This window comes from Sceloporus occidentalis, unplaced genomic scaffold, assembly GCF_023333645.1.
Source record: "Sceloporus occidentalis isolate IW3139 unplaced genomic scaffold, rSceOcc1.0.p SCAF_41, whole genome shotgun sequence".
Lineage (NCBI taxonomy): Eukaryota > Metazoa > Chordata > Lepidosauria > Squamata > Phrynosomatidae > Sceloporus > Sceloporus occidentalis.
Window position 1 is genome coordinate 5,835,628 of NW_028317021.1, and position 24,699 is coordinate 5,860,326.

Genomic DNA, 24,699 nt, shown 5'->3' on the forward strand with positions numbered 1-24,699 from the left:
CACAGTCTCAGCCTCAGAGGAAGGCAAGGGAAGAAAGAAACCTGCCAGCCAGGAAAACCACATGATAGGCTCGCCTTAGGGTTGCCCTAAGTCGGTGCTACCAGTTCTCTCTCCAGAACCTTGTTTTCTGCTGCTCCAGAGACTATTCCAACTAGAGGAAAAGAGATCCCCCTTAAACATGGGGAGGAACCTCCTGCCAGTAAGAGCTGTTCAGTGAAGGAAGATGATGCCTCAAAGAGTGATGGAGTCTCCTGCTTTGGAGCCAGGTCTTTCAACAGAGGCTGGGTGGCCATGTCAGGGGTGCTTTGATGGAGAGTTCCTGCATGGCAGAAGAAAGGCCTTGGATTGGATGGCTCCTTGGGGTCCCTTCCAGCCCTAGCATCCTCTGCTTCTTAGGTGATGCTCCTCTTGTCTGGTGAGCCTGAGGCTGGCCATTGTGGGAAGGCGATGAGGCAAGCCTTTGGCCTCAGTCAGCGTTAGGGCTTCTTAGGGAACGAGGTTTTTGGGGGCGGGGAAGGCGATCGAAGAAGAAGAGCTCGGCTATTGAACTATAGTGGAGCCAAAACGCCAGGGCCGAGCTCCAGGAGGAGGAGGAGGAGGAGCATTCGATTATCCGTCTTCAAAGAGGCGGGAAGGGCGGCCCCGCCCACTAGCCACGCCCCCTCGTCACCGGCCGCGGAGGGAGGGGGAAAAGAGGGGCGGAGCCTCGGGGCCTTGTACGTGCGCCGCGCTGACGCCTGCGCAGTGCCCGCCTCTCCGGCCCCGCCCCTTCCCTCGAGGCGGGGAGGAGCCAGAGCGGGAGCCGTCTTCTTCATTGTGCGTGAGGGGGCGCCGCCGCCGGACGGACGACGCAGGGACGCCTTGGCGGGTGGCTGGCTCGCCCTCTCCTCTCCCTGAAGCGCGCGCGAGAGAGAGCGAGCGAGCGCGAGAGAGTGGCCTCCTGCCTTCGGCTCCTGAGGCCGGCCGGCGCTCGGCATCCCTCCGCCCGGGGCTCCTCCTCGCCCGCCCGCCCTCAGCCATGTCGGGCCGGTCGGTGCGGGCCGAGACCCGCAGCCGCGCCAAGGATGATATCAAGCGGGTCATGGCGGCCATCGAGAAAGTGCGCAAATGGTGAGTTGAGGAGGGAAAGGAGGGGGAAAGGGGGTCTCCTTTCCCTCCCTCAGGCGCCCTTCAGGCCCTTTGGGAGCCGCCTGGGGAGAAAGAAAGGAAGCCTTGGCTTCGCTTGGCTTAGTCTTGCCTGCCCCCTTCCCTTCGTTGGCAGCCTTTGCCTTTGGAGGAGACTCCTTGATTGCATTGCTATCCCGCCTTTCTCCCCCGAGGGACCCAAGGCGGCTCACAGAACCCAGCCTTGACAAGGATGAGGAGATTCCAACAAGGAACACACCTCCCGATCAGATGACATTAAAATACATGCAGGAAAAGGTAACATAAAATGTAAGAGATCATATAAAACCACATCAAATATATGCAATAAAGTATAAAATAAAGGCACGTCAAAGATATACAATAAAACATAATATCGAAACACAGCAAATATATACAGTCAAATATAATATAAAATCACACAGTATCTGTATATAGAGAGAGAAAAATATAAAATCGCATCAGATATATACAGTAAAATGTAAGGTAATATAATATTGCATCCATTATATCCAATAAAATATAATATATAAAATCACATCAAATATATACAGTAAAATATAAACCACACCAAATATTTACAGTATAATGTAATATAAAACCGCATCAAATATATACAATAAAATGTAATGCAATGTAACATTGCATCAAATACATACAATAAAATGTAATATAAAATTGCATCGAACATATACAGTAAAATGTAATATAAAATCACACAATATATATATATATATAGAGAGAGAGAGGGAGAGAGAGTAAAATATAATATAAAACCACATCAGATATATACAGTAAAATGTAATACAAAGTCTCGCCAAATATGTACAACATATTGCAATATAAAATCACACCAAGTATATACCATAAAATATAATATCAAATCACATCAGATATAAACAGTAAAATATAATATACAGTCACATCAAATCTGGACAATGCAATGTCATATCAGATCACACCAAATGTATGCAGTGAAATATAATATCAAATCACACCAAACATAGTCCAGTTAAAAACAGACTACATGCTCCCCTGCTCTGCCTTCTGTACAGAAAGCTGGCCTAAAAAGGGTCATTCCTGGGGGGCAAAAGGCCAGCCTAGTCCCCTCCAGACCCTCCATCCCTTGGGCTTTCTTGGCCTCCTTCCCCCCCCCCCTTCTTGCCTTTCCCCCTCCTTCCCAACCCCATTTGGAAGGGCTCTCCCTTCCAAGCAGCACAAGAGCTGCCTTTAGGCCCATTCCCCCCCCCCCCCCCCCATGGCAAGACTCCGCTTCCAGCTCCTCTTTTGGTTCCTTTTGCTCAGCTCCTCATATTGGTCCTCTTTTTCTCTCCTCTTTGGTTTTGCTCATTCATTCTCCTCCACAGCTGCCTCTCTTTTCCCCCTTGAAAGGAATGCTGTAGGGGTCAGTCTCTCTCTTGGAGTCCATCCACACTGCTGGGATAATCTAGGTTGAGACTGCTTTCGCTGCCACGGCTCCGGGCCATGGAATTCTGGGAATGGTTGTTTGTTGGGGCACCAGAGGTGCCCCAACAAACAACCATTCCCAGAATTCCATGGGCCGGAGCCGTGGCAGCGAAAGCAGTCTCAACCTGGATTATTTTTGCAGCCTTGGTCTCCCCCATTCTGCAAGTTGTACCCACTCTGTATTGATCTTCCCTTTCCCACACCCCTGGATCAGCGGTTGCATTGTCACCATGTTTTATTTTATTCTATTCTATTTTATTCAGGTGCTTGGTGTGGTTTCTCCATCCTCACACACCGCTTCAGACCAGCGAAGACCCCTCCGACCCATTCTCTTGGCTGCCTGCCTGTTCTTCCCCATCCCAGCCCCCCCCTCATCCTGACCTTTTCTCCTCTTGCAACCCTTCCTAAGCTAGAAATACAGGATTGGATCACTAGCCCAGTTGTAGCTGCTCACCACCATTCTTTGGTTCAGGTGAATTTTTCCCCCCAGGCACAGGAGATCCTTTGAGTGATTGAAATGTGTCTTTTGGAAAGAAGGGCTTTTTCAGGTGCTTGCAGCCATCTTAGGACCAGATGAGTCCCCCCACCATGCATTTTAAGGCTTCCTTCTTTACCGCCATGCTTTCCAAAGGGAAGGCTCCTCATTTCCATGAATATTAGGATAGATCTTTCTTAGAATGGATATGGCAGGCCCCATCACAATCTGCCTTGGAGTGGACTCTTGCCACTCAGTGGACTCATCCCTCTTCTTCACCTTCCGTTGAACTTTGGATGCTTTTCTCTTTGGTGCAACCTCTTTCTGATCATTCCTGCCGTGTAATTTGGCTTCCTTGCCTTTTGTCTGAGGCAGAAAAGAAATGGGAATGTGCTTTGTGGCCTGTATATCATTATTTTATTTTTCTAAGTCAGACTGATTTTATATTAAATAGGTGCAACGCTGGCAAATAAGGTGGGCATCGATGTGACAGGCTTGCTTTGCTGTGAAGGAAGCGTTACGTCCTCAAAACCTCGGCGCACCTTTTTCACACACTTTTCAGAAGGGGGTCGTGAAAAGATCATTTTACCTTGACATCGTATGTAATGTTCACCATATATACATGCTCAAATATTGTAACTGCACTAGGTCAACCAGATGGATTTATTATCAATATCCCCCCCGCCCTGTACAGCAAGTCAAATATGTGCTGGCATGTGTCCTGGGTATAGTTAGGAAGAGGTTGTTGTTGCTTCTTGAATTTGTTTGAAATGATATAATTGAAGGTTGCAACCTGGTAAAATCATCCCCCTTTTGTGAAACCTTTACAGCATTTGAGCGTTTTATTCTTTTGTGGGGGGTTGTTGTGGAGTTGCTATTGTGGGAGACATTGTGGCAGAGTTAAAACAATGCAGTGAGAGGGTTATTGAGACACAATAGGCAATCATTGTGCAGTATGGTATTTTTGGATCAGACAACATGGTGCAATGGTAATGAGGGAGCCTTCTTTTGCCTAAATGACTGGATGGAGTTTTAAAATTTCTAACATGTTTTGTGTTATTCCAGGGTATTGCTCATACGGAGCAGGAGTCGTTCGATTCCACATAGGTCAAGGATTTTATGTCTGATGAAACAAAGCCTAGTTTTGTGCCTCCCAAACAAAGGGAATATAGAAAAATAGATTTTGCACTGCCCTTTTCTCTCCCCAATGGATGGTTGCGGTTTCAAAAGCAGGGAGGCCTAGCAGTAGTCCAAGTTGTATCAAACAAAGAGCCAAAATGTCTTTTCGGAGGCAGGACTAAGCAGGCAGTTTCGAAAGAGCAATCCAGGGCGTTGAGCTGAGAAGCCAAGCCACGGAGAGCCTCCTAGTCCTAATGCAACAATTCGAGGACCAACGTTGCTTCTATGTGATGAAGAAAATGCTCTTGCCTGACTGGCTCACATCTGGGACTAGAGCATGGTGCAAGAAGAGATGGCAAGGCCGTGTGGCCTGGAGCTTGGTGGTCTGTTTGTGTTGCCTTGAAGGCAGATGTGCGGCTGCCTTCCTTTTGTCATAGGCGGCAAAGGCATGGGGGAAGGAGCATGTCTTCTTGTGCGACACATAAACTAGGCAAAACTTTTGCTGGCATTTACGGTTGTCATAGCAACCATGCACAGGTGCTTGCACTGTCTTGCTTCTTCAAAAAAAGGGATGGAGCATGCTACGGATATTTTGTGAATTTCAGTCCTGATGCAGCAAACTGTTTTTAAAAAAGGCTGTTTTCCCGTTTCTGGAAACACCTGGCCCATCCTTAACTATTCATCCCACGAATGTAGATCTGACTTGTTGTTGTTATTTATTTACATAGCGCCACGAGTTTTGCACGGCGCTTTACATTGTCTTCAAAACAACATAAAACCTGCCCATGGCGTACATTCTAAAATCACAAAATATAAAATGTAGCAAATAGGCAGTTTATCCTATTAAAAGAGCAATAAAATGACGAGAATATAGGTAAGCACTATAACCCTAGGTATAAGTACTATCACCTTAGCCTTCAGTTATTAGAAATATCACGTTGCAGCCTGAAATGCTTCCATAAAGAAAAAAGTCTTTAGTTCGGACTTAAAAGAAGCTAGAGAAGTAATAATCCGCAAGGGTTTGGGGAGATGGGTCCAGGAATAAGGAGGAGAAAGGGTGAATCTGAGCCAGGGACGAAGAAACTCTGTTGCCTCATAAAAATTTGGAAATATTGTTACATATGCTTTCATAAATAAGAGAGAAAACCCTTTACTGACCTGCAGTGAAGGCTTCTATATACTTTATTCTGATTCATTTTTCTTGACAGATGGATGAAAGGAAGCTAACCTCTGTGTCTGGATTCTGTTAAAGGTTTTAAAATGACCATAGAAAACGTGAAGCTGTTGAAGACTTTGCATGCTATGGCACTGGATCCTAACGTAAGCTAGCATGGTCCAAAGAGAGTTAGACATATTTAAGTTAGAGCTAAGTAAAGAAATCCTGAACCCAACTATGGAGTTGCAGAGATATCTGAAAATCTGAAACAGCCTCCTTCAGTGTGGTGAGCTCCAGATATGTATCCTGTCATTCCCATCATCCCTGGTCATGTTATCTGAGTCCAGTGGATATTGTAGTCCAAAACATTTGAAGGGCACCTTGTTAGGGAAGGCTGTTGGAACAATATTGCTGCCTAAACATTTGATACAGTGTCTTCTAATTTTCTGCCGTTGGACCCTCTAGTTGATATTAGGGGGTTTAGCATTGTGGCCAGATTGTATACAGATACTTAGTAATTTGCAGAGCTTTATGTTAAAGAGTGGTGGCAACTTAAAAAAAAAATTGCTTTCCCCAGAAGTGAGGCCCCCTCAGCCAGCAAATTGAACTTAAATACTTTTAAAAGTAGTACAATGGGCCCGCCGTATCAGTGGGTTAGCTATCTGTAAATTCGAATGCCCACGGACTGCCCTACCCCATTTTATTCAATGGTGGCACGTGCATGCCCAACAGGTTGGCATGGCTGCGCACATGTTGCCACCATTGAACAAAATGGGCTGCAACCATCTGTGTTCTATCAGAACTGAAACCCTGGGCGTCTGATTTTACTGTTACTTTTTAGTACTGGGCCTGTCACGTAAAATACGAATTATTTTTAATGCATTAGTTTTGGAAGATTAAACTCAAGTGTGCATCTCTGTGTTTTAGGTAGTACATGAACATTTTGTAGACATCATTTTAGATGCCTCTTCATGAAGTTGTCCATTCTGTCCGGGGTACATAAACATTTTTTATTCAAAATACAATATTTAAAAACTGAGTGGGAAGTTTGAGGTCATATCTTTCGTCGATCAGTGATTTTGATTGATTGATTGTTCAAGTAATTCTAATTTAGAAATATGTTGCCAGTTTTGTATCCACTCACCAAGGCTGAATCTTCACTGCAGAAATAATGCAGTTTGATACGGCTTTAATGGTCATGCCCCCTTCTACGGAATCCTGGGATTTGCAGTTTGTTGTGGCAGCAGAGCTCTCTGACCAAGAAGGTTAATTCTCTCACAAAACTCCAAATCCCAGAAATCCACAAGACTGAGCCATGGCAGTTAAAGTGGTGTCAAACTGCATTACTCCTGCAGTGCAGTTTCAGCCCAAGTAGCACAAGGTTTTGATTATATCCATATTTACTTGGGAGTAAGTTCTGATGAACTTGTTGGGCCTTGGGTCATTGTAGCTGGGACTGGGCTGCATGCCACTTCTGCTTGCTCTTAGGCAATATGAGACACTCCAAACCTTCAGGGTCTGGACTTCAGGATCCAAAATAAGATTGTTTCATAATTCTAGTCTTTCTCTGAGGAAACAGGTCAATGTAGGTTCAGTGTGGGTTCAGCGGCAACAAATGCAAGAACCAGAGACACAATGGGCAGCATCCGTCGGAAATGCTTATCATTGATCATAATTCACTGTGGTCTTAAGGCTTGGGAACCTCCATTTACCCTTTCCTATGTCCTTGTGTACAGTGCCAGAGTGGGGTGTTGGGTGATTCATGTTTATGCACTGTGACCATTTAAATTCTTTCTGTCATACCTCACTTTTAAAAATCATTTGAAAGCAAGCTTTTTATTTAAGCCTATAAACACACACCTTCTGTAAAGTTCCCAAAAACGTATGGAAAATAGAAATCCGTTAAGTAACTGAAGTTTCAGATGTGGGCTAAATGTAACATTTGGCTCAACTTTGGTGAAAGATCATGGACTGTCCCTTGCAAATGTGAATACTATACCTGCATAAATCCAGTATTGTCAAAAGAAATTAGCAGGAAATTAGTATTGATGTATAAGGAGTATGTATGGTGCATGTCACATATTTGTGGAATATCTATTGTTAGTTTCTTTGACTAAAATCCCTAATCACTTGTTTCAGTTAACCCCATGATATATGTGGTATGAGTCATTTCTTGGTTGCATTATGGTAGGATAGTGGTTGGTAGAAGTCTCCTGTGAGTCTTAGTCCCATCTAGAATAGGCCCATTAAAACTCTATGATTCTAAGTGGGTCCTATTAAGCATCATTTATGTAAGTCCCATTGATTTCAAGGAGTCTTCTCTAATTAGAACTAAAATTGGGTTTAGGTAGGTAGGTCTCTCTCTCTCTCTCTCTCTCTCTCTATATATATATATATATATATATATATATGGAGGTGTGAGTACCTGTCAGTGTCTTCACTGGCCATAATGATGTGAATTTGTGTCCTTTTGGAAGTTGACAGTGTGAGCATTTTGGCTAGTGCTTGTACCATTCCAACACAGAACGTCACATGCTAGGAGTGCTCTAAGAAGCTTCTGGAAGCAAAATTACATGATTATTGTACAGAAATGTTCTGTTGTTACAACCCCGAACATTTTCATGACGGTCTACATACTTGGGAGACCCAAATACTTTATCCACTAATGGCAACCTCGGCCAAAATCCAATGACCAATTCCAGCTAGAGTAGAGCTATTGAATCAATGGGAACTTTGTGGACGTTCCATTGGCTCCTTGGGTCTTCTTTATTTGGGACTAGCAATTAGATTTGTATCATAAAGTTTTACTGTACAGCCTTCATGTGGCTTGACTATTAATGCAGTATTTTTTTTCCTTTCCGAGGCATCTGGGTTTCTGATGTGTGGATCTGGAGCTGGGGGTGTGGGCACAGCCTTCTGTTTCCCAGATGGCACCCCCTCTGTAATTAGTGTTGAAAGAGCTGAAATTTTCTTTTAGACATCTACGGGAAAAGGGACTTGATGGGAACCTGTAAGCAAATAGTTTATTTTAATAACATAGTAGAGGTCCACTGCTGGCTTTTTTGGTATGTGGGCTATCCTCATATGCCCAATGTATACCTGTTATTTAATCTGAATAAATAAATTATATGCCAGAGGAAGCCAAGTGCACCTAGATCTGTTAATGGATTGTGATTAACATTGTGCTCAAGCAATATTGATTTGAGTGGTACTTCACAGTAGCTTAATTTGAGAGATGAGCAGATCTTGGGTCTCCTACAGTGATTTGTATAAAGGATGTGTGCCGTGGTCAGTGGTGTACGTCTTAATTCAGAAAAAAGGTTTCTGGAGGTAGATCTGTTTGCATTAATGCATACCTGCCTGGACCCTAAGATGAGCCAAAGAGGCCCAGATCACGTGCTTGCCAGTAAGATCCACCAGGCATGAGAAACAGGCCCTTTTTATGGTAACCGCAGTCTTATGAAATGCTTTCCCCTTGGACATAACATTGCATGCCCTCTCTGACTGGTTTTAAATGGGCCAGAAAGACCTGGTTGTCCCACAGGTCATTGACTGTAGAAATCTACGCCAGCAAAATAATCCAGCTCCAGTGTGCAATATCCTGTCTTGATTTCACCCCTGGTAATGCCGCACCCTCTTGTAATTAACTGGACTCAAATTGTGTGAAACGCCACACATTTCCACCTCCTGAAGTCACATCACTATGAAAGGGAATTTCTTCCCATGTCTCTGTTGGAGTGTTTTAGGTCACACGAGGGGGGGGCAGCGGCAGTCCTTTCCCCCATTCCCAGCATGTGTAAACTTAGCACCCAGTAGCCTTTCTTGTTTTCCTGTCAATCTTGCTACCCACCTTCCTCTTTCATTGGATGGCCCCCTCATCCAATACCCTTTGCACCCATTGAGTAAATGTGGGTACTTTAATGGTCTACTGACACACAAACCACATGCATACAGGACAGAGTGTGGGTGAACAGAGGCCCAAGCAGATAGCTTGGGCTCGCCCCTCACTGTGGAGACCATGGCTGGGTGATTGGATCTGGCCAAAAACCTTTAGCCATGAGCTGCTTGACTTTGGATCAGGTCTGTGAGTGGGACTCCTCTGGAGAGCGGGAAGCAGCCCCAAGGAAAGGAAAATATTTCGGTCCAGCCACCCTGCCAGTCTGGTTTTCTCCTAGCAACCAAAGAATTGACCACTGAGTAGCTGGACTTTCTCCAATGTTATCACAGTCCCTGTGCCCCTTGCAAATGTGGAGGGATGGCTGTATTTATTTAATAGATTTGAGTACAATAATTAATATTTAATAAAATGGAATACGCACATCCCAGCAAGCAGAGAATATGAGACACACACTGAACATTTTTTTCAAAAATGACAACACACTTGCCAAAAACAGGATGCCACCCACCAATCTGTCCCTTCCCTTGATGCCACACCAATCCAGAAAGAGACAGGTTGCAAAAATCATGAAAAACCACCCCCACCCCCAGGAATTGCGGTGTAAAAAGAGGGGTTTAAAAATGAGTTGAACCCCTCCAGACATTGAAGAAAAGCGCTTCAAATCCAGAGGAACATCCATCACTGGCATCAAGGTTTACATTAGTTATCTGAATGAAGGCAAATGTCATTGTGCCCTCTTCTAGGCCTTTCACAAAGTAATAGAGAAAGGTTGCAATAAGAAACACGAGCATGACTGCCAAACTGCAGACTTGTGTCGACAATTAACATGTTGGAACGTACCAGTTAGAAGGACTGACTGGTGCTAATGGGTAAAGATGATGATTTTAGTATTTTATTTTGGTAATGTAGGACAATAAGAAATGGATTGCATATCGGGCTGCAGAGCAAAATCCTAACAGTGCTTGAGGAGATTTCTCACTGATTTTATTAATACAGAGTTGACAGATTGGATGTTGAGGGAGGCTGTGTTCCTCAGTATAATCAGTACAGATTTTGGTTTATCAAACATTCGTAAAGAGGTAAACTGTCTAATTAAAACTGAGTGTTTCTGATTAGAAACATTTTTCTGAGGTGCAGGCAAACGGGTTTAAGCCCTCTTTTTAAACTGAAGGATCAAAAATTTTATATGTTAATGTTTACAGTTTTGGGGAACATCCTTAATTTTTCCTTTTCCTTGGAGCATATAGGCTGCTAGGGTAGTTGATGGGAAAAGAGATCTGGTATTCTATTTTCCTTCCAGTATCCCTGTGCACTGAAGTTCTCAAGTCCTTTGAACATTACATGCTTAGGTCCATATCCCCAGCTATGCAGCTAATGCCGCTTGGTCAGCCTTCTATATTCTAAGTCAGAAGTGATCAATTGCTTCTGCTTGTGGTGGATTTTGGAAGTTCAAAAATGAAAACTTCTGTCTATTGGGTCCATCTCAGGTAGCTCTTTGAATTCTACCTGGCTAGTAGTAGGTATGTCACCACATGTAGCTCTGAGTTCCGTGCCCATAATCCTGGGCATTGTTATGGTTGCCCCTCTCAAAATCTAACGGTAATCCTATGTGTGGAAAGTGAAATCGAATCAAACTTGTCAAATGAAAACTGTTACAATTCAAACCAGAGTTAAAATTGCAGAGGTAACTTACACTCTTGCTGATATTTCTCCTGTATTCTGCAGTTTGTGAAGATAACTGTCTTCTGAGATGCTAACTATGTCTAGAATTTTTCGTTTTCTATTGTAGCATCTGCAATTCTTTGATGTAGGAAGAGGTCTGGTAGAGCAAGGCAGTTTAGTCTTCATGGTCATAACCAGAAACTTTTTCACAGTTCCTTGTGTTCAAGAAAAAAGCAGTGAGTTCATCCACCCAACATTTCATTGTCTTAATTACGGTACTATGCAGTTAGTCTTACATTTAGTATTCAAAGGTGAGTTCCATTTCATGGGTTTCAGACTTTCAGTTTTAGGGCAGCATGGTGGATGGAACTAAACCTTTTACAGCAGTGTTTTCAAGATATCTGATATGAATGACTGGCATCTCACCTCCCAAATATTCCAGGGACCAGTACCATATTTGTTCCCATTGAATACAATTGTATCTTTCTTGCCTAGAATCTCTCTGCAGAGTGGTAGCCGATGGCTCACAGATTGGCACCACTACACAGGCCACAACATACTGTAACACTGTTTTACAGCATTGAGCTTTAGGACCAGAGGCTGTTCTTATTATTATTATTAACCTTTATTTATAAAGCGTTGTAAATTTACACAGCGCTGTACATACAATCTTTTTAATTGGACGTTTCTTGCCGTTCAGAATTTGGACACTGTGTCTCAAAGCCAGATTTTTTACAGAAGTAGGTGTGATACACTCAGCATTTTTATAACACAGCGCCATAGGTAGTTTGGTTCCTATTTCCGAGTTGAGAAATGTCTGTAAACGAAGGACTAGTGATTAATAGCTACTCGAAAGAGGAGCAATACAGCTATGGAAAAAATCACTGGAAATCTTCCATGTGCATCTTCATGAAAGAGAAGAAGAGGCTTTGCTGTATTGCAAAAATGCTAAAATTATAATTTGTACGTCTTCCCATCATCTTGTCATTCTCATTCTTAAAATCCATCTAAATCTCACACATCCTATGCCACAGATTAAAGTCTGCAGGGCACTTGAGACCTGCCTTGTCCCTTTCCATTTCTGCTGCCTTTGTCCTTTTGTAACTCATGCTTGCCGTGGATAGTGCAGTCCCAGTTACCATCTGCCTTAGGATACTAATGCATATGCATGTGTGTGGTGTTATCAAGAAACACAATAGTTTGTTTTACTTGAATGAACACTGCTGAGGCGCTGCTTTTCCCTCCTTAACATGCATAGATTTCCAGGCTCCTGTTCTGGCCTGTGGAAAACCATGGCTTGCTGTTTTGGCCAAATGAGCAAGTTATGATTTGTCATTTAAGCTTGTTGTGCTATGTACCCATGACTATAAAAGTAGTTTTCTAAGCCTCATAATCTTCCATTATAGAAATGATTCCTGGGTACCCCATGTTGTTTGTCATCTGTCTGCTGTTTGGCTAGTGGGGCTGTAATATTCCTTTCTTTGAGAATCCTGGACTTGGATGGATCAGCCCATTTGTGCAATAGAGAATACATAGGTATCAAGAGTTGTGCTTCATTTTAAACATTTTTAGTGTTGGCTTTGAGAATTCCTTGTCAAGTTTCTTTCTGAGTTATAGATCAAGTGTTGCTGAATTACACAAAGAATGTTCACAAATTGTGTTGTTCCTGAATTGATAGAATTCAGTACATGTCTTGATATATTTTTCATTTCAGTGGAGAGTATACAGGCTGTTTGAATGGCTTGTTGTTTTCACATAATATACATTATTGTGTAATACTTCTTAGTGCATGCTGTTTTGAATTAATATTTTTTGTCTTATTGTTTTCCGTCTAGGGAGAAGAAGTGGGTGACAGTCGGTGACACATCTCTCAGGATTTACAAATGGGTACCAGTAACAGAGCCCAAAGTAGATGATGTAAGTATTATAAAATATTGGAATTGCATGATAACCTTTAGAGATCTTCAAGCTGATTCACCTTGTGGCTGGAGAGAGATGCTACCAAATGGGCAGACCATGGATAAGGGCAGAGATTGCATATATGCTGAACAGGAATAATTGGGGGGACTACAAATTTCGCCTCTGTCTCCTCAGGTGCTAACAAACTATCCCAAAGCAAGAAAGACCTTGGCATTGTAATGAAACATGCAAAGCATTGTATCGCATAGTCCCAGCGTTTAATTGGAACATTTGCCACAGAGACAATGACTGCTTTGCCATGGTTATAACCAGTTTGTAAAATGGATTTAAACAACTGGCTAGAGGGCTTTATACCTAATGGACACTTTTGCCATTTTCAACATACTGATGTCAGGAAAGGTTGATTTTAAAGTCACGAGAGGTCCTTACTCCATTTTTCGGAAGTGGTTGCTAAGAGGATTCTTGCCCATGGAGAGCCTCTTGAGGATTGCAGTGGTGCGGGTTACATCCTTTAAATCATCTTTATAGCCACCTGGTTTTGCTGTTCCATTACTTAAATGTATCTTTATATGTGTGGCTGCAGCATTTTTCCCCCGCCTGTTTGTATAGATTTTGGATATACCCAAATGCTTCTACAAGGAAAATCCCGAAAATGTACGTTAATGCCTTCTGTAGTCTGAGGCTGTCATCTGACCATCTGCTCCTAATTTGGAGAGTGTTGCCTGACCCTAATGCTCTCATTTCTGAACCGCCCCCTCCAATTTGCCCCCTTTCAAGCATCTGGCTTTTCATTCTCTCGGCAGGCGCTGGGTTTGTGAGAGCAGCGCAGCTGGCACTTTCTCCTAGGAGACCAATTACGTCACCTTCTAATTGAAAATGCCGCATCCTTTTTCGTACATGGATTTTTCACACGATGGATGTGATCATCATTTGCTTTGCTGCTTTATCTTCTGCCACACCAGTAGCAGTTGGGGAGGAATGGTTTGGCTCAAAGTCTGTGTAACATTCAACTAGATTTGCAGTTTCAGTTTGATTAGATTGCTCTCTCCGCTCACATAAATAGGAATAAGCTTTTAAAATCAAATTTCTGATTATTATTTAGGGGAAATCAATAGCGGTGAGGTCTTTTAAAAACCAGATAAATTAAATCTGAGTTTTAATACAAACACACCCAAAAAAGCCTATTACTTTTTTAACCCCTTAAATTTCAGTCAGTAACCCTTTGTGACTCAGTACCAAACGCTGAGTGAAAAGTTGTTTTCCCATGTAAAGAAGAAATCTTAGGATAAAAGTGTTTCTTTTAAATTTGAGCATTATGCCACATATAGCAGGTGATATTTGTTTATGGAAAATTGTGTGCTTCTTTTCTGTGGTTAAAACACACACATACTCAGGATGGCATAGAACATTTGGGGGGGGGGGACTGTGGATCAGGAGCTAGCACATTCCTGCCAATGTTGAGGTCCATCTTCTGACACAAGAAGCTGACTTTCAGTGAAGTCTGCGTGAACTGGTGATTTTCATTTCCCCCTCTTAGAAAACCAAGAACAAGAAAAAGGGCAAAGATGAAAAGTGTGGTTCTGAGGTTACTACTCCGGAAAACAGCTCTTCTCCTGGGATGATGGATATGCATGGTGAGTGGGGCAGAGAGACTAGACGAAAGTCTCTTGGTGTGGCAGAGTTTCTCTGTTGTCTGCAAGGGAGAGCCTCCAGACATACATAGTTGATGTCCACATGGACTGAGAAGTGACTTGCTCTTCTATATGGGTCTAGTGTTCGGTTATATCAAAGTAAGGAATGAAACTGGCATTGCTGATATAAATGCAGTGCCTTCTGAAATTGTCACCACAGACAGTTTGGCTATAATGTTTATTCACTTTAACTCTATATTCCAGTGGCTGTTTACTAGCAAGCTCAGGTTCATTTGTTCTTTAAAGTAGATCAGATGTCTTCAGTGGAATTCTTCCAGTGAGCAATTTGCAGGATAGCTTTGTGTTACCTGGCTGCTGGTGGACTTGTTAATGGTGACTTGCATCTGACATGGAAACTAACAGAGCAGTAGGAGGGAAGATGCAATGGAGTAAATCAGCTAGAAAAGAAGTGGAATTCTAGCATTGTTTCTGTAGATTGTAAAGAAGTTTAGATCAAGTTCTGCAAAGCTTTTGAGTGACAATTAATTTTGATCTCCTACATCCTTAAATTAATATGCAGTTTATGCCACTTACTCCCCACCTTGCAATATGTAGCATTGGACAAGATTTGCAAACAGCAGGATGGCATACTACTTTCTGAGCAATTCCAAAGTCATAATGAGGTTTGAGAGATGTCTTGCTTAAAAGGAGACCATGGGACTCCACCAGAGTCTTATTTTCTGCATGCAAAGTAAGTGTTTTTGTTGCCGAGCTGTAGACCCACTCCATGCCAAAATATGAGCTCTTTTGCTGAACACATGTAGAGCTACTCCTAGAGAGAGTCTGCAGAATGTGGTGAAAGTAGAATTGGTCATCCTAATAAGCCAAATCAGGATTTCACAATTGTTCTTAATGTATTCTATGTGACTCTACAAAATAAAGCCTCTGGGTGCTATACCAGGCACTTATATTGGCATGAGCAAAGGGTGGATTAGGTTGAAACTCACAGCCTGCTTTTAGTGTTTCTTGCTGATGGTTTGATTGAGGATTGCGCTATTGCCTGGTGTTGTGTGGAAGCTGTACTGATTTTTGCTGCATAAGTCAAATTTCATTCAAGTTAGCTTTCAGGTGTCATAGTTACCTCATGGGGGAGTAGTAAGTGGGCCCTGGTAACTCTCACCACAGCACTTGCAGCCCTGTCTCGCCTGCGTCTCTTCTGCTAAGCATGCTTATGAGGTGTAAACTTAAGCCATTGAGTGCTACCTCACCAACGAAACAGCACTAGGAGGTGGACATGTCTGTTACCATTCTGGCCAGGAGTGAAGGAATCCTGTATAATATTTGTGCAGATCTTAAGCTAATAGAGTAGACAGCACATGCTTTTGAGGATCAATTTGAGGGTACCTGATTTTCTTTCTGTATGATTGCAAGCCGGCCACCTCTGGTTTTTGTTGTTGTTGTTGTTAGTTTTTTCTTTCCTAGGAGAACTAAATCATGCTGTCTCCTCTTTTTTTTAACCATATGCCAAGTATCATGACAGCAGCACATTACATGAGCAAGACGTTACAGTGATGTTGTTTCTTTGTGGTATAAATAAGTATCAGTTCATTGTGTTCTGCACTCTAGACGTACCATCACTATCATAGATTTGGAATGCCCCTTCCACTTCCCAAGTGGCCATTAAAAATGGATCATGGTCAGGCAGCATCTCTCAAAGACATTTACACAGCTTGGAAGAGCCTGTGAATGGGTTCTAAATATTTGATGTGTAGATGGGAGGAAGCATGACAGAGGCAAGTATAGTTGTTGGTTCATATGTCAACTGTGCTCTGTTCCTCATTTTGACATCAACATGGAGGCAGAGGAGATTATTCTGTTGCCCCAAGTACTTCTTTTTGGAACCATCCTTAATGTGGTTTTGTGAAAGAGAAGGTGTTTGGGTAATGGACTGTGAGAGTGAGTTTGTATATTGCCTTTATGCTATCCACACTCCTTTGAATAAAATGGGGGGGGGGGCACCCATAAGGAATGCTTCCATTGTCCCATTGGCTCTGAGGTAAGTATTTGTAGCAAAAAGGCTTCTTGCTGTTGCTTGCCTTCAACCCTAAGACGAACTTGTCATGGGGTTTTCATAGCAAGATTTGCCTTCCTCTGAAGCTAAGAAAGTGTGACTTGCCCAAAGTCACCCAGTAGGTTTCTGTGGCCGAGCAGGAGCACTAGATATTAAAACTGTTAGTGGTGTGTTGAATTTCTACCATGTACAACTCCTATCTAGTATGGAGTTTTGAGATATGTTAGGAATGCAAGGTAATTTTATATAGTAGTGCAATATATATGTAAATGAAAGCTCTGGCTCAGTGAAAAAAATGAGGATTCCAATCTCTTATTTACAGATGACAATAGCAACCAGAGTTCAATAGCTGATGCTTCACCCATAAAGCAGGAGAACAGCAGCAACTCAAGTCCTGCTCCAGAACAGAATTCAACAGGGCAGGCAGATGGCACTGGAGCAAAGTCTGATGATACTCAAGGCGACTCAAAAGAGGAACCTGGCTCAGAAGGTAATTCGTATATGTGGGCTTGTGAAGTCATATCAGGGCTAGCAGACTTGACCCTCTTCTTGGCCACTGGCAGAGAAATGGAGCCAATGGTTGGCACCCAGTCTACTGCTCCATGTAATTTTCATGTTTAAGGCCTGCCTCTCTTCCTACTGAATATGCTAATTTTCCTTTGTTCTAATTGCATTTTTGCAGTATTGTCAACAACAGTTTATCATGGAACTGAACTTGTTAGATCAAAGTAAAAACCAGCTCAATTCTCTTGAAAGCTGTGCAGGTCTTCACTTTGCTTTTCAAATTCAGGCAACTCTGCTTGGTTGCTGATGACCTCTTCAGTGCCAGATCCAGACCCTCATTTAGGGCTGCATGTGGCCACAGGTTACACATTGTCCACTTTTATGCCTCGTGTCTCTATAATTCTGCTGGCTTATTCTCTTCTGCCTGTCTTTTTGCTCTTCTGGTATAGAAACAGTTTATGCTTTTCAGACACCATGAATATCATTCCAAAAGCTTTTCTATACGTACAAAGTAAACTAGCCTTTAGTGTCAGGCACATTGAGAGTGAGTGCAATTCAGGATCGTATCTTGCAGCCTTCTCTGTATGGAAGGGGGCTCACACCATTACCTTGCATGACTTTGACCGTAAGTATTGTCCCAGTGTTTGGAAAGGCTTTTGGCTTCTGCCTGTCTGTGTGGCTGTGCCTCCCTCTAGTGGTCGATTTGAGAACCTCCACGCTTGTTTTGGTACTGGCTGGCTCCTTCCCTTCTGCTGCTTTTGCTAGGTTCCTTGTCTAGCTAGGGGTAGAGATCTGAATTTCCAGCTGAACGTAAAGTAGGGCTAGTGGTGTACTAGGGGTTGGTGTCACTCAGTGCGGTGGGGGGCCAGACTGCCTCGGCCCCTGGAAGTCCGTTTGGGCTCTGGCATGGCTGCAGTCACGCCAAAGCCCAAACAGGACTGCCCCCCTCCTCAGCATCCACTGCCACTGGAGGAGAGCAGTGCCAGGCCCCCAGAGGTCCATTTGGGCTTCCAAATGGCTGCAGCCATGCCCAAGCCCAGACAGAAGGGATTGCCATGGCTGCTGAGCAAGCGCAAAAAGGTCACTGCGCCCTTTCTTGCTTGCTCAGTGTCCGTGCTGAGTGTATCACCCTACTGAGTGACAAACCCCTCTGCGGTGTCACCTGGCGCAGTCTGCATCCCCCTAGGGATGCCAACTTTTGTTAGAGCAATCAATTAAAAATCTTCTTTAATCAACTAAGAAGTAATTCCTAATCAAATAATCTTTAGGGTGTTTTTTTTTAAGTAGAGACATTTCTCCTCTTTGGTAGTCAACTTAGCCATACAATTTTCTAAGAACAGCGGTGTTGCACTTGCTTCAAAATGCTTGCTTTATGTACAAATTTATGCAAGTTAAATTAATTACTCTTCAATTGATGATGATATGGTAGCGATATAATAAGCCTGTTGAAATATTTGAAGGAACGTCATATTGAGGATGGAGCAAGCTTGTTTTCTGCTGTTCTAGAGACTAGGATATGAAGCAATGGATTCAAAGTACAGAAAAGGAGATTCCACCTAAACATTAGGAGGACCTTCCTGACAGTAAGAGCTGTTCGACAGTGGAAGACGCTCCCTCAGAATGTGGTGGAGTCTCCTTCTTTTTGAAGGTTTTTAAACAGAGACTGGATCTGTCGGGGTGCTTTCATTGTATATTCATGCATGGCAGGGGGTTAGACTGGATGGCCCTTTGGGGTCTCCTCCAACTCTATGATCAACTAAAACTGTTCGAATCTGGTGATAGTTCTAACAAAAGCACTATGTACATTGACTGAGAAAAAGTCTTCTTGCTGTTTTTGAAAGATGCTTCTGACGAACAGACTTCTCAATCTTCGATGGAGAACTCCATGAATAGTTCAGAGAAAGTGGAAACTGAGCCTTCAGCAGAAAATGACATAACCACAGAGGCATCTAAAAACTCTCAGGTAATAAATAGTGATAGATATGTGGCTTTTCATTTTTTCCCCCCGTTGGGTGTGGGAATTGCATGATAGCCTTGACTGCATGCTTTGAAGGATGATCTTTATGGTGCTTTCTGATGCTATAGGGGATGGTGGGAGAGAAGAACACCAGCATCATCCTTTGCATGCTGGTCCAATCCGCTGCCATGCAGTTAATGCAATCCCACAAAAGGGGTATCCAAGCTCTGTGAAGGAGGTCAACTATTTTCTTTGTTGGTCTCTTCTACGGTCAGAGTAGCTTTTACTGTGGTTTGGGGCCATATAGTAAATATGTGCTGCCATTTTGGAAAGCAACATATGGTAACTATATAAATAAATTGTGGTTGATTAGAAAAGCAACGTCCGGCAGCATTTGTGCTTGTGATATGTGCCGTTTGGCGATATCTTGTGTCCTTGACATATAAGAATAAGCATGGTTTTATTCAATAAACATTCATACTAATCCTCTTTTCTTTCTTCTCCTATACCAAGGACTCTGAAGGAGTGCCGCCTTCTAAAAAGATGAAAGTAGAGGCTTCCTCTCAACAAAATGTTGACGAAATATAAACTCTAGATTTTTTCCTGGCCAGTTTTTATGTAAGGTACACCAGTGGGCTAAATTATAGAACAACTATAATTAAGTATCTTCTCTTGGATGAGGACAGAACTCCTATAAACTTTTTCAAGTTATCAAGCAGAAATCCAAGAAAACCAAGCAAAGGCTTACTCTTTTCAGACACTGAAAACTTCTTTTCCTGTGAAGCAAAAACCGTTGAGAATTTAAGTTACTGTCTCTGAAATGGTTGGAGTAAACAACTCAGGAGGGGTCTACGCACTGTTTCTAATGTCAAAATTACAATTATGTTGCTGCTGTATTTTTTTTTTCCATTCTCTATTTAACATAAGATATTTAAGGATGGTACAGGTCAGGTATTCTCTTCTCATGTGAAGTTCATTGTTCTGATGTGATGTCTGTTTTTTGTTTTTGTTTTTTTGTGCCTTGTGTTCCAAAACAAAAACAAACCAGTGCTAATTTTTTAAAACTTGTTTTTGCAACTGTCTCCTTTGCAACGTGGCCTACGTACGATGCCATATAGGAAGCTATTAGCTGGGCTGCCCACTCCCATTTTATACCCTGGTGCTCACTGTTCTGACATAAGAGATAACTTGAGAAAAATCAGGAGGCCATTTTCACTGTTGGAGTCCAGAGAAATTGATTGTGGATGGATTTTCCTGGAGCTACAGGGATACTTTCTATTTAAACACATTGCATTTGAGCCACTAAGACTTTCTCCTCTGCAATGCACATGGAAACAAATGCACAAAAACATAGCTTGCTTTTGGAGAATTTCTTGGTGAAATCCATCCGTCTGGCTGTAGAAGGTAGTCCTTTAAAACTGTTTCTTTTTTTGAAGTGAATATGCTCTCTTCTTCATTTCATTAGTGTTGGATCTGGGTTATAATTGGGACAAATTATGCTTTTTTAAGTACTAAGATTGAGATATCTGAGCATTTCTGAGAGGAGCTTGTCATAAATGCAAGTCTAAATGGACATATACATGATAACAGATGATAGTTTTGAATAGGTGCATTCCTGAAACAATCGGTTTTAACTAAACTGGATTTCCTTGTGCTGTTCTTAAACAAGATGTTTATTGATGCATATTCCAGACTGTACTGTACTGTACTTGAGGCATATTTTTGTTTCAAGGAGTTTGTATATACAGTTTTGTTACTTCATATTCTGTCCTTCAGACATCTATGTTTAGGAGAAGTTCAGTTTTTAATTTCTGTGAGCTTAGTGTGGTGACACAGGCTGCACAAAAATCTCACCCGTGGTGGTGGTAGTTGACATCTGTAAATACTAGGTGCTGTGATGCCAGCTGTAATAAGAATAATTCCCCCAAACAGTACTCATTCCCCTTGAAATCAATGCCCCCTTAGTTATAGCTGTTTCCCACTCTTATCATTTTCAGTGGGTCTGTACTATGCTTAGCCTTTTGCTCATCTAAGGAGGTGTTGAGTTCGTACAGTTTTTCTTGATGGCTACGGAAAATGAGAAAGACCCATAAAAATGAAGAGGAGAAACATAAGCCTTATAACTGTAGAGCAACTTTTTACCTGCAAAAGGATCAAGTATACTTTGCACTGGAAGTGCTAGGTGGCTTTTAAAAATAGCAGATCAGTTTCTTGCCCAAGTTGTTCCCTTACTAATCTTGATTTCTGATTCCTCCAATGGTGAAAATGGCTTGATTTTTTATATATATATATATATGTTATTACTACTTCGGTGCATTTGCAAGGAATTACGGAAAAGACAAGATAGAGGAGATGGAGGTGCCACTTGAGGCCTTCCACCAAATGCTTGTGAAAAATTAAAAGCAAGGAACCATATGCTTGAGAATATCTTCTCTTCGTACATTGAAATAAACATTGTGAATCTCATCAAAATTAAATTTGGGTGCAAATTATTCATGAAAGCAGTATGCTCCCTAGAAAGTCTTTTTGTGCTCAAATTACAAAAATTAGCTGACAGTTTCTTAAAAAATTAGAAAGATTTTATATTTGCACAGTATACATAATTAAGTGGTAACTTTTTCTTTCTTTCTTGCATTTCATATCTGCTTCAGAAATAATGGGCGATGACTGGTTAAATAGCAGTTGTTGTGGACACTACATCCATGTTTAACCAGGGGTTGTGTTTTTGTAAAAAAAAACATGGCTGATCTATGAAATAGACGAAATATATTTTTTGAATTTTTTAAAAAATTAATTATGTAGCTTTTAATTGATCAGTGCTAAAACGGTCTGTGGCTCTGAAACCCTCATTGACAATGTTGTCATGTCCCGTAGTTTGCTGCCTGTAGAAGCTTCAGTTTTGTGGTTGTGTCTTTTCCTTTTTTTATATATACCAATTCCAAGGAAGTAGATAATAGGTGTTTAATTTCAAAGCTGAATCCTGTACTTAATGAATAATAAAAAAAGATATATATATATATAAATAGCACTAAAATACCTCAAATTTTTTCATTAGGTAGGAAAACATGTATTGGCATTACTGACACTGATAAGTTTAGTGAATGAAACTGGCTTCTTGATTCCTCCTGTGGCTTTTCCCCTCAAAGGTGGCAACACTACACCAAGGCCTGCTACTCTTGCATGATGAACTTTGCCTCCTGATAGGACCTGCTTGTCTGTGACTTGCAAAGTGAGCCCCGTACTTGAAAGATGCGTAGCAGTAGGCTTTGATGAATTAATGCCATCGTTGTGCTGTCCCATCATTCTTGAAAAACCCCAGCATAACCACAGTGCTTCGTGGCTTTTCTTTGTTAGTAAGCAACACTTGATTTGCAGCTCATACAACATTGCTGATATTGGGATCCTCTTTTGGTGAATAAGGGGTAATGGGGGGTGAGTGGGGAGCAGACCCAGGTAGGGTCCGCTAGGGTTCGTCTGTCCCCTTTTAAAAGGATGGAGTAGGAGTCTGGCCCTCCTTGGTATGCAGAAATTCACAATCATGTAAGAACTGTTACTGGTCTTTCCTTGAAGTGCCTGATAACATTGCTAGGCCATTTGGATGTGCAGTTGCAAAACAAAACAAAGCTTGAAAGGGATAGTATTGGTCCAGATCTGCATTCACTTGAGACTCAGTACCAGATCCAGCTTCTTGGTTTGGCACCATTTTGCCCCTTTGGTTTGATGTATATTAAAAGCACTGAGGATGGGATGAGAGGGAAAGTGTGCTGAAATCTTGTATCACAGTGACACATTTGGTGGGATGCTGTTTGCTCCAAAGGCTGCACTTTGTACGGTCTCTGCTTGCGTCTGCGCAAGCGGAGCGTACAGAGTGTCTTTCAAGAAATGTAGTTTAAAGCTCCAGAAGTGCTTCCTTATTTACCCACTCGGCATTTGGGCCTTCAGTTCCTCTCAGCCCTCCAACCTAGACATGAAGCTAGCAAGGTAAAACTGCTCTTTTGGGAATCCTGAGGGGGGCAGAGTGAGAAATGAAGGCCTTCCAGATGGACAGTTGACTCAGCCAGATGTTTTTGAGCAGAACTCTTCATTGTGAAGTTCTTAGGTGCTTGGGGGAGTGTAGTTGTGAATCATTCCAGAAAGTGCTGGCGGTTAGCAAAAGGCCAGCGACAAAATCCGTGAGGCAGCATAAAAATGACTGGCTTTTTTTGGGGGGGGGGGGCGGGGGGGGGCGGTTAACCTTGTTCATACGAGAAACATTGTTATGCTTTGGAATGTTCTTTATATCGAAAAGGCCTGCTCGAAGGTGTAAAGAATTTTGTGGGTTTTTTAAAGATACCTAACCGTTTCCCCCCCCCCCCCCATCTTAATAATGATTTGTGTGTGTGTGTTGTACAGCAGTATCATTTTTTTTCACTTATTTATTCCATCGGTAGTTATTGTTTGTACAATGTACAATGGTTTCATTAAAAAAAGAATAAACTGTAAAACCACAACACGAAACCCTGCGTGGCTCTTCTGGTTCAGAACAGAACGAAGGTGTTCGCACAAAAGGGCGTCAATGTTTCCAAGCTTTAGGGGGAAGGCCTGTAATGGTATTGGGGGGGGGGGTCATAATCTATAAAGGTTTGCCCCATGCCTCTGAGGAAGTAGACCAAGGGCCCAAAGAGACAGGCCAAAATAAAGCTGCTTTGGGTCACTTTGGAGATATGCTGTTTAAATGATGCATGCGTCCTAAGAGGCTGGAAGCTGCGTCAAAGCTGCGCTCCACTCTTTAGGACTGGAGCATGGCTTTAGCGCAGCTTCTGACCTCTTAAGATGCATGCATCATTTAAACAGCGTAGCTCCAAAGTGACCCAAAGCAGCTTTATTTTGGCCTGTCTGTTTTGGCTCCAAGTCTACAAAAGCTCACCTCACATCATATTATTTTGTTAACTGCCTTGGAGTTGACTTTGACCCTAGGAATGAGAGACCTCCAAGCCCCACTGTCCTCAACTGCCCTGCTCAGCTCTTGTTGCAAACTCATGGCTGAGGCTTCTCAGGGGGCATCTATCCATCTGGTGCATGACCTTCCTCTTTTCCTATTGCCCTCTGCTTGCCCAAGCATTATGGTCTTCTCTCGTGAAAGGCCTTCCTTCTCATGGTATGGCCAAAGTATGACAACCTCACTTGAGTCCTCTTGGTTTCTAGGGAGAACTTGCTCCAGGATGCATTTATTGGTCTTTTTAGCAGCCCATGGTACTTGGTTGTTGTTGTGGTGCCTTCAAATCATTTCGGACTTACGGGCCTGTTACAGACTGCCAAAATAAAGCTGCTTCGGGTCTCTTTGGAGGTATGCTATCTAAATGATGCATGGGTCCTAAGATTCCGGAGGTCACGCCAAAGCCACACTCCATTCCTAAGCACTGGAGTGTTGCTTTGGTGCAGCTTTCGGATTCTTAGGATGCATGCATCATTTAAACAGCATACCTCCAAAGAGACCCGAAGCAGCTTTATTTTGGCAGTCTGTAACAGGCCACGGTGACTCTAAGGCAGACCTGAGAGCCAGGATGGTGTAGTGTTTTGAGCTTTGGACGATGGCTCTGGAAACTGCCTGGGTGCCCTTGGCCAAGTCCCACTCTCAGCCCCAGAGGATGGCCATGGCAAACCCCCTCTGAAGACACGTGCCAGCCAAACCCCATGATCCGAGGTCTTAGGATCAC

At 42.6% G+C, this 24,699-nt stretch overlaps 1 protein-coding gene across 2 annotated transcripts; it reads left to right on the forward strand.

The window, feature by feature from the left end:
• Positions 1–838: 838 nt before the first annotated feature.
• On the forward strand, positions 839–23,493 carry LOC149290049 (B-cell CLL/lymphoma 7 protein family member A-like). Of its 2 annotated transcripts, none has more exons than XM_089489907.1 (6): positions 839–1,110; positions 12,756–12,837; positions 14,378–14,474; positions 16,865–17,032; positions 18,888–19,009; positions 19,517–23,493. In XM_089489907.1, exons 1-6 carry the CDS (start codon positions 1,019–1,021, stop codon positions 19,589–19,591), a joined length of 636 nt encoding a protein of 211 aa, XP_089346033.1. In that variant the 5' UTR covers positions 839–1,018; the 3' UTR covers positions 19,592–23,493. The 2 variants fall into 2 exon arrangements, with proteins under 2 accessions (XP_089346033.1, XP_089346034.1); XM_089489908.1 differs by lacking the exon at positions 839–1,110 and adding an exon at positions 5,461–5,524.
• The last annotated feature ends 1,206 nt before the right edge of the window (positions 23,494–24,699 follow it).

Bases quoted from the DNA above. Each gene is read 5' to 3' on its own strand.
- LOC149290049 (XM_089489907.1), top strand. From the start codon at position 1,019: ATGTCGGGCCGGTCGGTGCGGGCCGAGACCCGCAGCCGCGCCAAGGAT. The intron at 1,111-12,755 runs GTGAGTTGAGGA...TTTTCCGTCTAG, and splicing joins ATCGAGAAAGTGCGCAAATG to GGAGAAGAAGTGGGTGACAG. The intron at 19,010-19,516 runs GTAATAAATAGT...TCCTATACCAAG, and splicing joins AGGCATCTAAAAACTCTCAG to GACTCTGAAGGAGTGCCGCC.